The 16334-nt window shown below is 51.3% G+C and overlaps 1 protein-coding gene across 1 annotated transcript in view; it reads right to left on the reverse strand.

Annotated features, from left to right (window-relative positions):
- Positions 1–15702, reverse strand: part of SSBP3 (single stranded DNA binding protein 3) — a gene marked incomplete at its 5' end in the record, with an annotated part of 162875 nt that extends 147173 nt beyond the window's left edge. The window contains 3 exons of the mRNA XM_040456052.1: positions 12489–12573; positions 15171–15232; positions 15457–15702. Coding sequence (XP_040311986.1) covers positions 12489–12573; positions 15171–15232; positions 15457–15702 — 393 coding nt within the window. The remainder of the gene's footprint in view (positions 1–12488; positions 12574–15170; positions 15233–15456) is intronic.
- Between the last annotated feature and the right edge of the window lie 632 nt (positions 15703–16334).

Raw genomic sequence — 16334 nt, forward strand, 5'->3', positions numbered from 1 at the left:
AATCAAGTCTACCTCAACCGAAATGGAACCGAAATTCCCAACGTGTTGTGTTGACTAGAATTCTACCAACCTGGTATGCTCACACTGGGTCCCCTGAGCTGGCAGGAAGCTCTAATCAGCAACTCTATAGTTCTTGTCTTTCCTACTCCTTCATTAAAACGGTGACTCGATGCACGCAATCTATTTGCAAATGAAATATTTTCAGGCATGGAAGCAGGTGTACGTGAAGAGAAGGAGAAACTCTTCGTTAGGGTAGGCAAGCCCAAAGCAAGAGATCTTCCTCCTGGTTGAGGTCACTGAAAACCAGCTGGGTAAGGCACCACCCGACCCCACAGGCAAGGCTTCAGCTTGCCCATCTCCCCGAAGACCCCCTCCAGCTACTCCCCCCAGTGCCAGTATCAAACTACCCTGGGCTGGGCGATGGGTCATCAGTTAATCAGGCCACAAAGATGTCGAATCTGGTACTGATTCTCGGGGAGGCAGCATGGTATGGTAACGAAGACCACTTTCATTTTATGTCCACCTTCAACATTACTGAATCCCTCTACTGCCTCTGTTTCCTCTTCTACAAAATAGGAAGGAAAACCAAACTTAATGCGGTGGGCTGTTTGGAGTACAAGAAGAGATAAATCCTAAAGGGCTCAGGGGCACCTAGGTGGCTCAGGCGGCTAGACGTCCAACTCTTGATCTCGGCTCAGGTCATGGTATCACGGTTCATGGGACTGAGTGCCACGTCAGGCTCTGCGCAGACAGCACGGAGCCTGCTTAGGATTCTCTCTCTCTCTCTCTCTCTCTCTCTCTCTCTCTCTCTCTCAAAATAAACATTTAAAAAACAAAAAACCTAAAGGGCTCAGAACGGTGCCTGACACACAATTAGCACTCAAACTTGTTCGTTGTTCTCAACAGTTCTTACTTCCTGAAATGCGAAGAATAAATATCCTGTCCCCTACGTTGCCCCCAATGGACAAGGATTGAATAAGAATACTTTTCTCATGGTCTCGGCACACAGTAAGTGCTCAATAAATACCAGTTTCCTTCGTTAAACAAATAACGACTTATTTTTAAGCCACAGCGTCGTGCGTGGTTTAGGTAGTTTAGTTACTTATCCCTCGGCAAGAAACCGCCACCCCAACCCAACGGCTCAGCCTCCCGTGGAAGATCGCTGCTCCCTAAAATCGCGGTGGCCAGAGTCCAACACCGTGATTTTTACCTCATCTCTTCTCTTCAAGTTCCCTTTGACAAAGATGCTGCTAGCTAAATAATGCCAAAGAAAGTATGTGGCGACAGTCAACTAGATTTCAGTTCATTTTCTATAGCTTGGGGTCAGAATCGACTGATGCACTCTGGTGATCAAGTTTTCTGCAATTCCCTATTCCACGCATTAGCTCGCTGACAGAAATTCACCGCGGTATTTAAAGTGGCAGCCATCACAACTAACTCAAATTGTATTGGCTTCCCCGATGCTGAAATGCTCTGCTGAAACCATCAATTGGCCAATTCGGAGATAACGTGGTGGCTGAAATTCCCTGTCATGCTGTAAAATCCCCTTCCGAAGCGGCTCGCCAGCCCGGAGATCCGCAGCGACACCCGCGAGCAGAGCCGTGGGCCAGGGCGGCCTCGTGTAACACAAGTGGGCTCGACGAGCGGGAGCTGGCGGGCAGCGGGAGGCCAGCGCTGCCAAGAGGAAGGGCCTCCAGAGGGAGGATAACATTTGCTACTGGAAGCCTTCTAAAAGACAGCGAGAAAAGAACAGCAGCGTGCACACGCCCGACACCAGGCCTGCCCGCCGGGCCGTCTGCCCCCCTCGGCACAGGCCACGGATGGCCAAAGCCACAGGAAGCCCACAGCATCTCCCAAAGAAAGCTGCGAAATTCCTAACGGGCGGCACAGACACAGGCGCCAGCCTCGGAAGGAAAGGTTTTCTACACTCAGCGGCTGCCGCGGGAATCGGGTATCTGTCCAGCCGCAGACGTGCTGTGTTAACGTCCTACTCCGGGCCTCGGTGTCCCCCATCTGTTAACTGAGACATTGCTTCTTAATACACAGTCCGTGATCGGATGGTCTGTTCACATTCCAAAAAGCCTTCTCAACAGGCGACCACCACTAACAAAAACCATCTTCACGCGCTCTCACCCGACTTCTGAAATGCTGGAGAGGCAGAACAAAAAATCCAGGCCTCGTCTCACATCATTTCGGATCAGATGAACCAAGGCTCAGGGAGGCCAGAGGACTTACCCACGGTTATCTGAAAGAATCAGAACTTGAACTCTGGTCAGCCAAGTGCAAATCCCGGGCACCGTCCGTGACCCTGCCCTCATCCCCACCGCCAGCACAGAGCCAGGCATGCAGTGGACACCTGGGAGCAACTGCCTGCCATCCACCGCCCTCCCGGTCCAGTCTGCAAAGCCACGCTGTCTATCCCAAGAGCTCTCAAAGCTGCAGCCAGCATCCCGGGCATAGGGGAGGTCTGCCACCCCAGAGCCTGCTCTCTCAAACAGCCTTTTGTGACGGGGAAGGAAGGATCAGAGGAAAGCCTCAGACAGGGGCCCCAGGGAGCAGCCGTGCTTCTTAAGGTCAGAGAACTGTGAAACAGAAGTGAAATGTCAGGCGCTTCACCCAAACACACAAAGAACGGGAGACACAAAGCCTGCCTCGGGAGCTGTGCAAACAGCTGTCACCAGGAGGGGACAGAGAATTTGGGAAGCTGGGCCAACCTGGGTCAGACAGGATGCCTGGAGACCTATTCTCAAGACCCTTGCTGTAGCCTGAGCCCTGCAGGTGTTCCGACAGCACCCTCCATGGAGGGCCAGGACCCGGAGGAGGGGAGCACGGGGAGCTGCCCTGTGGCCAGCCGGCAGGGACAAGCTGCAGACTTTAGGTGGGAGCTACTGCTCATTCAGCACTTGGCAAGCACCTGCCGGGCACTTTGCTCATGTTCTCTGCACAAAGAACAGGGCAGCAAACACCACTGGCAGCCACCAAGTGAGCCCTGAGGCACCAGTCTGGAAGCAAAAGACATGGTGGGGAAACAGTTCTCCCAAGAACCCTCAGAGGTGGGAATAATTCCCTCCTTATTACAGATCCGGAAACTGAGGTCAGCAACCGTCTGTCGCTTGGCTGACGTCACCCGTGGGTCGCAAGATTCCATCTCAGCCCCCTCTGAGCTAGCGGCTTTCAAAGTTTAGACTGAGACCCACAAGGAGGCAAATTTTACCTCACAAACCCAGAACGCGACGTTTATTTACGGGCACGCATAAATCACTGAAAATAGAAGTTCCCCCAAACAATACTTACGCTTCCTCTGTGTGATACAGTTGTTTCATTTTTTGTAATTGCCAGTCGTGACCCACTAAGTTGATTTCCCAAGGCACTAATGGGTCACAACTCACAGTTTGCAAAACAATGTGTTACCATGTGCCACTTGTCCATCTCCATTAAAACGTGTATTTAACACGCTTGATCCCAGGGCAGGGATCAGACCTTTCTCACTTCTCAAGGCCCGGAGTCTAGCTCACCAATCTCGGGATTTATTCAAGACTCTGCAATAGGCCCCGGGAGTGGGGGTAGCACAAACAGGGTGAAGGCAAGAGCCCCTGCCCTCAAGAGCTTTTAATCTACCAGTTGGGAAGGGAAGAGATACAACCTTGACTCAAATCATCCTCCTGCCAGGCAGCAAGAAGCACATAAGGACACAGAGTTCCCGGGGAGAGAAAAAAAAGAAGAAAAGGAGGGGGTGTCCCCAGTGGGGGTGGTCCTGGCAGGTCTGGTGGGGAGACAGCCACATTCCAGGCTGGCATCTGCTCTACAGAGGGCCAGTGGGCAGGGGAGCAAATACCCCATCTCCGGTGGTACCAAGCAGGGACCACAGGAAGGGTCAGAGGGGGCAGGGGAAAGTTCCAGACTCCTAGATCAAGAGAAGTGGCCAGCAGAGGAGAAAACGGACGCTGACCGAACCACACAGTCCAGCTGCCAGCCCAGAATGCCCATGAATGTCATCTCATTACATCCTCACAGTGCTGGGGCCGGTCTGGAGGCTGCAGGTGCGACCCTCACCCTCCAAATGCCCAAGGGTACTTGAAGAAGGTGGATTCAGAGCCACAGATCCAGAGCGCTAATCAACAGGTGAGGCAGCCTATGATGGTTCATGTCCACACACACACACCTCTCACACCAAGACCATTCTGCTGCTGCCTCCCTTTTGGCCATGAGGAAGCCAGGATCCACACAGGGCCCAAGGTGAGGTCATGCTAGCACGCTGACATGGTGCTTATTCTGTGCCAGGCCCTATTACATACGGGATGTGTGCAAGCACGTAAGCTCATTTAATCCCCACGACGGCCTTATGAGGTGGGTATACTCTATCAACCCCATTTTCTACCTGAGGAAACTGAGAAACAGAGAGGCTAATTAAAGTGCCCGAGTTTGCACAGCTTACAGGTGCAGCAAGGCAGCACAAAGCAAAGATAAATGTCCCGGATCCTGATTGGCTTTGTAGGTTTGAGACCTACCAGTCACCTCAGGTGGGGCATCTTTCCTCTCTGGACCTCAGTTTACCTATCTGTAAGATGCCTAGGTGACCTCCAGTTCCATCACTTGCGATCCCGCCATGTACATATACATTAAATACGTTTCCTGGCCGCCACCGAGAGTGGGACCGCTTACCTCCTCCCACCATCTGTCCTGACTGCATCCTGATCTCTCGAAAGACCAAGATCTCTCCGCACAAGGCTTTCTAAGTACTTATCACATCCTGGGCTGCATCTGTCTCTTCAACGAGACAGTGAGCAGAGCAAGCACTCAGTAACTCAGCTGGATCAACCCCGCGAAACTCATTGGTGTCTTCTGCTCCTGGCCCGGGAGCCAAATGACCAATGCCTCACTCAAGCTCCGCAGGAAGTCAGAGGAGAAAGCAGCCAATGTACCAGCACTGGCTTCCCAAGGACTTGCCATGGAGACACATCCCCTCCCAAGCTCACGTCCTAAGGCTCCCTTCTGGGACTCCTTGCTCAATCAAAAAGTCAAGTGAGACCTGAGGCAGGCAAGGGTGGGATATGTACCAAAGGCGATGACAAGATCCCAACTTGGCGCTTTCACTCCCGTTCATCCCTATAAGCATCTACGCAGCACATCACAGCACCACTGACCTCGCTAGACGGGTTTCCATGCCTTTCTCTCAACCACTCCATGGTGGGGCTGAGCAAGGACGACCCTTGTGCCTACTTCACAGTCGAGAAGGGACCCTGAGGAGCGAAGGCTCCCCCGGGTAACAAGGGGTATGGGCCAAAATTTGAATCCAGATTTCTGCTGATGCCAAGTCGCAAGCCCCTCTGGGTCTTACCATTTCACTATGTGGGACGGGACGCCTCTGTCCAACACAGATAAGGGGTGCCGACATCTTAGGGGAGCATTTATCAGCGCCAGCTTGCGGTAGTACTGCCTACTCTGCCCCTTGCAGGGGTGTGGGGGTGAGACAAGACAGCTAGTATGGAGGGAAAGACTCCATGATACATTCGGGGAGCCCAGGTACTGGAGAGCATCACTGGGAAATTCAAGTGTCCAGGTCCCTCAGTCAGCTTGCTCTCCCAGAAAAGGATGCTGTTGTCTCTATCATATTAAAAGCTTTGGGGGGAGGGGTGCCTGGGTGGCTCAGTCGGTTAAGCGTCCGACTTCGGCTCGGGTCACGATCTCGCGGTCCGTGGGTTCGAGCCCCGCGTCGGGCTCTGTGCTGACAGCTCAGAGCCTGGAGCCTGTTTCCGATTCTGTGTCTCCCTCTTTCTCTGACCCGCCCCTGTTCATGCTCTCTCTCTGTCTCAAAAATAAATAAATGTTAAAAAAAAAATTTTTTTAATAAATAAATAAATAAATAAAATAAAAGTTTTGGGGGGGGGGAACCTTAGGGCTGCAAAAGAGAAAGGAGATAAACTCACCAAGCACAAGCCACAGAGAGACAACCATCCCGCATACGTGATAGTATGAAACTCTCAAAACCACCATGCGAAGGGACCACCACTCGCCCACTCTACAGATGGGGAAACTGAGATCTGAAACTCCACCCTGCCAGGAAATGACAGTGAGGAATGGAACTTAGGTGTGCATCCCAGTCATCAGTCTGGCCCAAACCCTTCAAAACCCAGAGGATTCAAGACCCGGGTAGAGAAAAGCATAACATGGGAGAGAAACATTTCTAAAACTCATCTTGCCGAGGCTACAGAAAACCTCATTACCCTGGCGAATCAAAAACAAACAATCGTTATTGTCTATTTGCTGTAAGCTCCTAGCAACATGTATTAAAGAAGTTTATGTGAATCATCTAATGCACTTGTGCCGTGGTCAGAATTATTACCAAGCTAAAAAAGATTAATTTTTCTAAATACTCTGAACCCTAGACGCTATTATAAAGGCTACAGCTAGTGTAACATTTCTGTTATCTTGGCTGACAGGCCCTCAAGCACACACACCTCCCTTCCATGTCTCCCTCTTAAGGCTTAAAACACACACACACACACACACACTCACACACAGAGGCAGGAAGGTCGAGGGAAGAGGGCAAGGCAGCCCTGGCCTGAGGTCTCCACTAGAGAACCTGCTTCCCTTGGAAAATTAAGACAGCCTAAGGGACACTTCGAGGAGGGCTGAGTGTCTCTGGCTCCTTCAGAGCAGTGGCTGGCACAGAACTAACTCTTGGTCCAAGTTTGCAAATGCTTAGCTAACAAAGATGGCATTATGCAAAGACGTGCACACGGCTGGTCTTGGAGTTCAAATGAAGTGACCACTGCCAAAAACTGTGTTTGGGTCCCTGCCACTCTACCCCCACCCCTGCCCCAGCCCCACCTCCTGCCTTGAAATAAAGGGCAAGGATTTGCAATTTGGGGTCTTGCCGCCACTTGAAACCCATTAAGGTGGCCGCACAGCCTGGGTTCTGGCAAAATGCAATTCCAGTTACTCGTTTAGTGTTTAATTAGCTACCGATGGAGGGGTCTGGCAGCCTCCGGGGTTAGAGGAATTGCAGCAAGCGGGGTGGGAGCCCCAAGAAAGGATGCAACACAAAGTCTAAGCTCCAAGGGGGGTGGGGGTGGGGAAAAATAACTGTCTTATGTTTTGTTTTTTTAATCTGCCACACAAGGGCGCCAAGGGTCAGAGCCAAAGGCAACTGCTATGAACTTGCCAGGACCTCTGGGCAGATGGCTAGGCTGGCTTATCTCTGGGGAGAGCACTCCCCAGCTCCTCGGGCCGGGCCTCAGCCCTTCCCCTCCCATTCTGCCCGCACTGCCGTCCTCTCATGCCCCTGCCCCCAAAGGGTTCTGGCAGGCGTGGACACTCCCCGCCTGGCAGGAACCCCAGCTCAGCACATCCAAGGAGAGCCCTCTCAAATATCACTTTGCTATTTCGAACCCACCAAGGACGCTGGACCCCTGCCACAGAGCCACAAATACCTCAGCTCTCGTCCACGCCTAGGCCTCTGGGGCACTTTCCTAATCCCCCCACCTGCCCCCCACTGCCTGGAGACAGGTTCACAGCTGGGCGCTAGGGGGTCAGCAGAGTCCTGTTGCAGAGGCACAGGGATAAGGGAGCCAGCCCTGCTGAGTCGGGGGCTCCCGATGGCAGAGCAGAAAGGGACCTCAGGTCTTCAGAGCAGAGAAACTGAGGCTCAACACTAGCCAAGGTCATGGGACTCCATGTCTAGCACACTCCCCGAGTTCTTCCCCGGGAATCACAGAGGGGCTGGGGTTAGAGGCAGCAATCTGTGCACCTCCCAAAACCAGGCACAAAGTCTCCTTTGTGGGGACACATGTATTTTCTGGAAGGAAAGGCCATAGCTTTTATCACATTTTCCCTGCCAAAAGAGCCACTGTACCATAACAAACTCCCTTCCCGAGCTCCAGTCCCACCTCTGCCAGTGACTCTGCAATTTACCTCTCAGGGGCTTCAGTCTAACTCTCTGCTGAATGCGTTTCTTCAGTGACTGTATAGGGGCACACTTGGGGTCAAATGCACAAACGTTCCCTCCGTTTAGCAGGAATTCTGTATCAAATAAGCGCCGTCAAAGGCTGAGAGGCAGAACTCGAAAGACTAACATCTAGTCCCAGCTCTGCCCCCTGGCTACATGCCCTTGGACAAACTATCTCAACTCCAGGCCTCAGTGTTCTTATCTGTGAAATGGGGATGAAATCTAAGAATAAAACCTGGCCAGTAAGGCCCCCGTGAGGCCAAACCACAAGCATGTGCTGAAAAAGCGTTCTAAGAACCACGGTCACATGAGCAGCGCAAGGAGCCACCACTGCTCTCTGGCACCTTCGGCACTGAAGCCAACCCCGGGCCCGGTCTACTCCACTCATTCCTTGCTGCCAAGAAGAAAACATACAATTAGCTACCTTAAGGAGGGAAAGGACTGCTGGTAGCCAAGAAGGCACCACAGACACCTGTTTCTAGCACCCCCACCGACCCTGGAGGAGAGCCAAGTGGAGAAGGCAGCCAGGACACCACTGGGCCCAAACTAAGACACACAGGTAGCACTGGGAGTGTCCGCTTCACAAAAGGAGGCCAGGACCCAGACAGCAGCGTCTAAGAGGACCCAATGGCACCCAAGGGCGTTCATCAATACTCTGAGACCCAACGCTCTAGCCGGGAGAGGAAACCACAGTAGAGTCCCCGTGAGCCTCCTCCCAGGGCCTCACGGCTGTTCTGACTTAAGGCAAACCAATTTCTCAGAAAAGTCCACTCGCGCACCCAATGTCCTAATGCTCCACGTTACATGCGGTCAACATCAGGGGCTCATGCTTACAGATAATGTGCTTGGTGTGTCAGTGGGGAAACAGACTGTGACTCAAATAAAAACTCACCAATTCAAAGAAAATTTAAACCCCCTCCCCCTCCCCCGAATCACCTGGTTCATTCCAGCTCCTAGGGTCCGGCCTTGACGTGAGAGGAGCCTTTAAGACCGCTGGGACCGTTGCCAAGAAGGGGAGACAATTTGCCAGGAGCACAAAGTCATTTCCCTAAGCGAGTGGAGACCAGGATCTTCCCAGTCGAGGTCCCTTCTAGCCCAGCAGCAGCCGGGCACTCCCTCCTCACCCCTGCCCCTCACCAAGGCTTGAGCAGGTACCTGGGCTGACAGGCTCCCCCACAAACTATGGTGATCTGTGAATCATCTTAATTGAAAAAGGAAAGTCAGTTGCTGCCCACTCTTTTACAAGATGCCAGGTAACTAGCTAATGCACATCAGAGGCACCAGGCTCAAAATCACCCCGCAAAAGTGAGGTCGCCAAAAGAACATCTTCCAATATGCCATTGGCTATTCCAGGCCAGGTTACTCAGTGACCCCAAATTACCTATTTTTTCTCACCCATAGTTCCTTAACCCCTTCATTCAATTAGCACCCATGCCTACTATGTACAAGGCATTATGGGAGAGTTACACAGATGAATAGCTCTGTATATACATGAAAGGTCTCTGGCATGGAAAAAATTAATAAGCTGTGGTTGGAAAGACAAATCTGAATGAGAAGTCAATCGGTACAGGAGCCAACAGGGCACTTGCCATGGTCCTGCAGCACTGAGCCAGTGTTAGGAGCACCGATTCTGGAGTCAGTTATGGCCCGTGTTTGGACCCTCATTCTACCAGATACCAGCTGTGAATTAACCTCTCTGTGCCTCAGTTTCCTCATCTGCAAATGGAGGTAACAATTCCTTCTCTCACTTGGCCCCTGGCGGCTTGAAATGAGACTGAACCAAAGCACTCAGCAAGCACAAGGCCCCAGCCCATGGAAAGCTGCCAACAAGGCTCTGTATAGATGGTTTCCATGGGCAGTGAGATGGAGTGATCAAAGTGTGCAGAAAACGATCATAAAAGTTATCATAAAAGTCTACAAAAAAGTTTAAAAAAATGGCCAGGATTTGAATGGATAGGAGAGGCATGCATTCCAAACTGGAGGAAGAGTCTGGAAAGAGACAACAGCAATAATTCTAGCAAGCAGGAATGAGGGCTAACTAGACAGTAGCCATGGAAATAGAACACATGAAGACTGGAGAAGGACAATGAAAAAAGAGTTCCTTTTCTTAATTTTCTCAAATTTCTCTTAATTTTCCAGTTGCTTCTCTGTCACCCCTGCAACCCCAAACCACCCCTTAATGCCTTCACAATACAGATGTTCCCTCCCCGTCCTCATTTATCACAACCTCCCTCTCAGACCAATGAAACCAAGTGGATTCCAACCTAGGAAAAAGAGTTTTGACCCCAAAATCCGCGAACTCTGGTCCTCAATCAGCGTGACTTCAATCAAGTCTATGCCAACTTCACAGCATAATTCTGACACTATTCCTTAACAAATTATTGAAAGCAAACCCAGGCAAGCTTTCGCTGCCATCCATATTGCTTCAAGATGGCAGACCAAACCACAAATGGCCAGAACCTCACACCCTTTACCAGAGCACAAAACTTTGTTAGAAATTATTAACTTCTGGGGTGCCTGGGTGGCTCAGTCAGTTGAGCATCAGACTTCGGCTCAGGTCATGATCTCAAGGTTCCAGTTTGAGCCCTGCAACAGGCTCACTGCTGTTAAGGCAGAGCCTGCTTCGGATCCTCTGTTCTCTGCACACACACCCCGCGCACCCACCCTCCCACCCGCCCCACTGCCGGCTGGCCCACTCGCTCTCAAAAATAAATAAATATATTTTTAAAAAATTAACTTTTCTCACAGATTGCAAAAGATAGCATAGACACCCTATATCAAGAGATTTATTTGACATAGGCACGTCCACCTCTCTCCCCAACTCTTAAAAACGAAACCATTTGCACAGCAAAGATTGGCCACACAGGAATCAGCTCTCCATAGGTTCCAAAACAACAACAACAACAACAACAACAACAACAACAACAACAAAAACAGAGAAAAAGCAAGACTTTTCCTAAGTAGAAATTCACTAACTTTTCCTAAGTCAAATTCGCTAACTATTTTTTATATGGCTAATGTACCTTCTGGCCTCCTCAGCCAACCTCCAGCTCAGGAAACCCTATGATCATCACCACAGATTTTCCCATAAGAACCACACCATAAAAGAACCAGTCACCTCACCTTGCACTACTAAAAGTTTACCAGGCCGTAAGTACCATTCACCAGCTTCTCTTTTGCAACCCTGGAGAGGGTACATGAACTGGTCAATTTCCTCAGCATTCTGTGCCAAGGTCATTAACTTTTCAGTCATAACAAAATTGCATCACGCTGAATATTCTTAAAACCAGTGAGCCTCCAGCTTAGTCTCTAACTCCCTGTATTTCAGGGGAAATCTTCACTGTAAAGATATTCATGGAAATGGGATTTGACCACTTGTAAAATGCAACTTAGGTTCCGGTGTCCTAAGTCAGTTTCAACCTCTGCACGCAGGGGGACACACATGGCCTGGCCAAGTGGGTGGGCCTTGAGGACGTTAAAAGTAACCAACTTCAATACTCGAGAGCTTGGAGACCATTCCTACCCACCTCATGAAAAAAGTACAAGATCAAATGAACCACCTCTTCTCTGCCTGCGTGTGCGTGGCCATGCGTTCACACCCACACACACACACACACACACACACACACACACACACACACCCATCTACCAGGCAAATGGGAAGCAAAGATTGGAAAGAGGCTGGGAAGAATTGCAGACACTTCCCCTTCCATCTCCCATCTCCCCAAGATCATGTTTCATCTGATCATAAATTCTGACTCCAACCCATGTTTGGAATCCAATATTTTTTTTTGAGGGGCACTGCCATGGGAGATGGATATGCGGTAGACATCGCTCTTATAAGCGTTTCATAAATCTTAAGAAACTCATCCAGGTAGTGAATGAATGATAGCGAAGCAAGCACTATGATATGATGAAATTAACTACCTTCACAAGAACATTCTGAACACGAGATTATGGAGCAGCCAAGGACCTGAAAGCATACATGGTCTTAGTGGACACAGCATGAGCCCCCCCAACACACACACATACATACATATGTATACACACACACACACACACACACACACACACACACACCCACACACAACCCAAAACGTAATTGAAAAGACTGCTCCCTGGAAAGTAATGCAAGAGTCCATTTCACCAATGCTCACTCAAACACCCAAGCACAAGTTTCATAGTTGCTTTTCTGTTGTGGTGGTGGTACATTTTTGAATTAAACCAATACCAAGGAGGCTCGGTCTCTTCCCAGCTAACTGTCCACTCTGAACATAACCCTCACATGGCTGAGCCCTGATCAACACCATTTAATTCTCCAGATAGGTATCTACACTCTTTTGCATAATCACAACATTATGAAATACCGTTCACCAAGTTACAACGGGGCAAGGGCAGCAGGGAGGGGAGCAGAACAAAAAGAAAGGCAAGGAGAAAACAAAGACCACTGCCAATTGGCTGTGTATTTGCTTCTGGTACTAGAGAAGTTAGAGCTCTCCAACCCTGTAATTATTGCCAGGATTAAAAATTTGTTACTCACGTAATCATGAAAGGCTTTTGCTTCACTCGAATGTTCACAAGTGTCTCGCCTTTCAGGAGCTGCACAGTAAAGGTCCCAAAATACGCTGCAAATCGAAACATAAAATAAGATCAGGTTACTAATTATCACTTGTGTCCCAACGACAAGTGCACAACGTGCGGTGCTAACAGCACCAGGTCTCCCAGAGGCTCAATCCCACACCCCCAGCCTTTAGTGAGCAAACTCGGGCTTGAAAACAAAATGGACCGACTTCTTCCGGCAAGCCAGACATCTGTAGTAAGAGTGTCAGTTCTATCGGGTGCCTACCATGTGCTGGATGCCTCTCACCCACGACACTACCCGTAACTACCACGGTGTTACAAGGTGGGTGACTTTACCCCTACTTTATACACGGGGCAACTGAAGTTTGGACAGATTAGTACAAGCCGTCCACGGGGGTGCCCATATAGGACACGTAGGAATGTAGATAAGAATCCACACCTCTCCTTTCAGCTGTATTCCTCTCACCAACCCCTCCCCAACTTAAACGGCTACATTTCATAAAAAGGTTAAACTGTCAAAGTCAGGACTATGATTCATACGTGTAGCAATCTGGGTGACTGGCAAGAAAGGGAACGTACAGGTTCTTAATCCCAGAGCCAAGAGCCCACACCCCCGCCCCTCCCATCTCACCCCTACTCCCATCCAGGCCCTCCCCCAAGGAATTCTTATGCAAGAACCATTCCCCCACTCAAAGAATGCATATCAATTAGGCAAAGAAGAGTATGTTATAGACAACCAAGTATCTTGTCCTTTCATGTTGAAATAGCCCTCCTCAGAGAGGCCTCAGTCCACCCATCCAGCAAGAGGGGAGTGGGATCAGGGGGGAAGCCTAGACCTCCCTGCCTCATCCCCCTCCAAGATTTTGTATGGTCATTCTAACACTCTGTATCACCTGAGAATAGACAAATCACCTGTCAGCCAGTAAAACCTTATACAAACCCCAGTATTTGGTATTAGTAAGGGCCTCTGGGTTAGGAGCCCAAGGCCCAGGGCTGGGCACCCACTTGAACGAAACGGGCCCCAGAGCCTAAGTCTGACTCCTGGTCTGGTGCTCCTGTCCCCATCACAAACAGCCAGCTCTGCCAGTGTCATCGGAGGAGCCATACCATTCAAGGGGTGTGAATCCCGTGGCCTGACCCTCTTAGAATCAGGGCCACTGCTTCCTCCCACCTAGAGAGCCTCAGCTCATTTGTCAAGTGGCGCAAGGCAACTTCTAACTAACCAGACCACAGCCACTCAGAGCCACCACTGCTCTCCACGTTCCTGGGGCTGAGACAAGGCCGGAGAAGATTGCGAGAGGGATTACGGATGGAACAAGAAAATCGGGGGCTTCTAGTAGCTGCAGAAGGAGGCTCAAAAACATTCCTTTCTGTCCCCTGAAGCTGCACACGTTTAACTCCCCCACACACCGAAGACTTCCAACACTAAAAACTCCGCAGCTCCTTCTCAGTAACTTCTACCTATGAGCCCAAGTTTCTGCAAAATTCACGATGATCAGACACACCAACCCCGCTCACACAGTCCTCTCCAAAAACCACCACAGAGAACCCATCACCCACTCCTACAGGTAGAACCCTTACGCCACAGCACGGCAGTTCCGAGGTTGGCAGAAGTAATTAAAAACTCATTTTCTCTGTGCAAGTTAGAACAGACACTTCATCCCCCCGCATTTCGATTCAAAGAAACTTGAAACAGTAGCCTGAACTGGTGGTCAGGTAACGCGCTAAGATCCCAAGACATGGCACAGGGACCCTTCTGAACTCCCACCAAAATATCAAAAGCCACTCTGCTTTCTTGTCCTTTTCAAAAGGATGTCAAAGACTCCACCAATCGGTCCCGCAAAATATCCAGGTCTTACACTCACAGCAATTCACTCCTGCTGACCCCTAGGCCGCCTCCTGCCTGCTGCAAAACCGACAAGGAGATCACACCTGCTGAGGTCCCACCCTGAAGGGCCCCAGGAAAGGGTCACAAATAAGGAAGAGCCAGGAAACTACATGCACTCTGAGAGGTCAACACCAACCAGTTAAGGTTCTCCCTAAAACGAAACTTTGTGGCTTTAGGGATGCTGGGGGTAGGGCCCACAGAGGAGAGGAAGGTCCAATCAGTCTGAATCAGTATCTTTAAAGGAAGTGGCAGCCCCTTCTTGCTTTTTCTGAGTGTGCCTGGGAAAGGCCCCAGTAGATTTGCTCTCTCAAGGTTTCAAACTCACAGAAGAAAAAGGAAGGGACAGGCCAGTTGTAACACAGACCTGGTATCCTCTCCACCCCACCCCGCCCCCACTCCCTCTAATTAAAGCAGCATGCAGAACTGACAAAAATCCTTCAAGGTTTTTTCAAGCCCCTGCTTGGTACCCCAGAGAGCGACAGAAAAGTGAAAGAGTTTCTGTACGGACACTAGGCACGATTTAGTCGGTTCTCAATAGGAGAAAGAGAAGGCAAAAACTTCAGGCACCAGCCTCTGCTGCCTGCCCTTCTCCTCCTTCACCAGTTCTGGTCTGAGCGCCCGCAGGTGCCCTGTTCTGTGCCAAGACTGAGGGCTAAGGCATGGGGGTCTGTTCCACGCCTCCCGTCTTTGTTCACTAGGATCCTGGGCTCAGAACAAAACAAACACACACACAAAACTATCACGCAAACTTACCACCACCACGAGTGCAAAAACCCAGGCGGTTCTCCCAACGTGATGTTTTTTTCCCATCGAATCTGGAAAGCAGAGAGCAGAGACCACTTAGAGGAGCAGAGAGGAAGGGTGCGCTGGGGGCTTCCCAGAGCCAAAAGGCTGTGAAGACCAACTAACAATAAATGCCAAAAGGTGATAAAAATTCAAAATGGTGGCCACAGTGGCTGCTCCTGAAAACAAAGGCTCTAAGAATAGTGGGGAAGAGGGGGTGTCCAGAAATTGGATGGCTGGGGGGAGTTCCACTCACCTCTGACAAGAAGGTCTGTGCAGATTTCTGTGCTCCTACGTGCAGTAAATATTCGTAGACGTATAAAGCTAACCTGGAAAGTGGGTAGGGGGCACAAAAAGAGAGGGAAGACGTCAGATCACACGGGGCGCTCGCTTCTGGACCTTGCCAGCCGGCTTCCAGCCCTGTCTGCGCTGTCCCATTGTGGCCCCAACCAGAGGTGAGCAGCCAGCTCGGCCATGCCCTTTGGGGGGGAGGGGGGTATGCGGGTGGAAACAGTTATCGGGTGGGTACCAGGCGACGCGTTGCCTCGAGCCGTGAGGGCTGGAAAGCAGCCCCCAAACTTGAACTTCCAACTGGCATCGGAGCCAAAACCACCTAGGTCTCTCAAACTCGAAAGCCTTCCGACCCCAGAGCCTCCCTCCTTTTCCCGACCCACTCGTTGCCACCGCCACCCTCTCCCTAGCTCTGTGGGTCCGGGGAGACTCAGTCCCGGACTCCGGGGTGCTCCGTGCGCTCTGGAGAGGGCAGCAAAGCGCCACCCTCACCACCTCCCCCCCAAGCAACTGTCCCCCAAGCCCAGGGCCAAGCCGGCGCCGCCGTCCCTGCCCAGCGCGGCGCCCGGGAGGGCGCGGGGCGGGCAGCGAGGCAGAGGGCAGGGAAGGGAGAGGGCTCCCGGCCGAACAAAGCCCCCGGCACGCACTCCTCACGCCGCGGGCGGACAAAAGGAGCCTTCGGGGCTGCAGAAGCCACGCGCCCCCTGCCCGCGCCCGCTGGGCAAAGTGCGGCCGCCGCGGCGGGCGCCCAAGCCGGCGCTCGGGACCTCACCCACCCCTCTCCGCGGGCCCCCGCGGCCGGCACGCCCCGCGGCCACCAGGTGCCCCCCTCCCCCGGCGGCG

The sequence above is a fragment of the Herpailurus yagouaroundi genome, unplaced genomic scaffold (genome assembly GCF_014898765.1).
Source record: "Herpailurus yagouaroundi ecotype Mexico unplaced genomic scaffold, PumYag 77, whole genome shotgun sequence".
NCBI classification, from domain to species: Eukaryota; Metazoa; Chordata; class Mammalia; order Carnivora; family Felidae; genus Herpailurus; species Herpailurus yagouaroundi.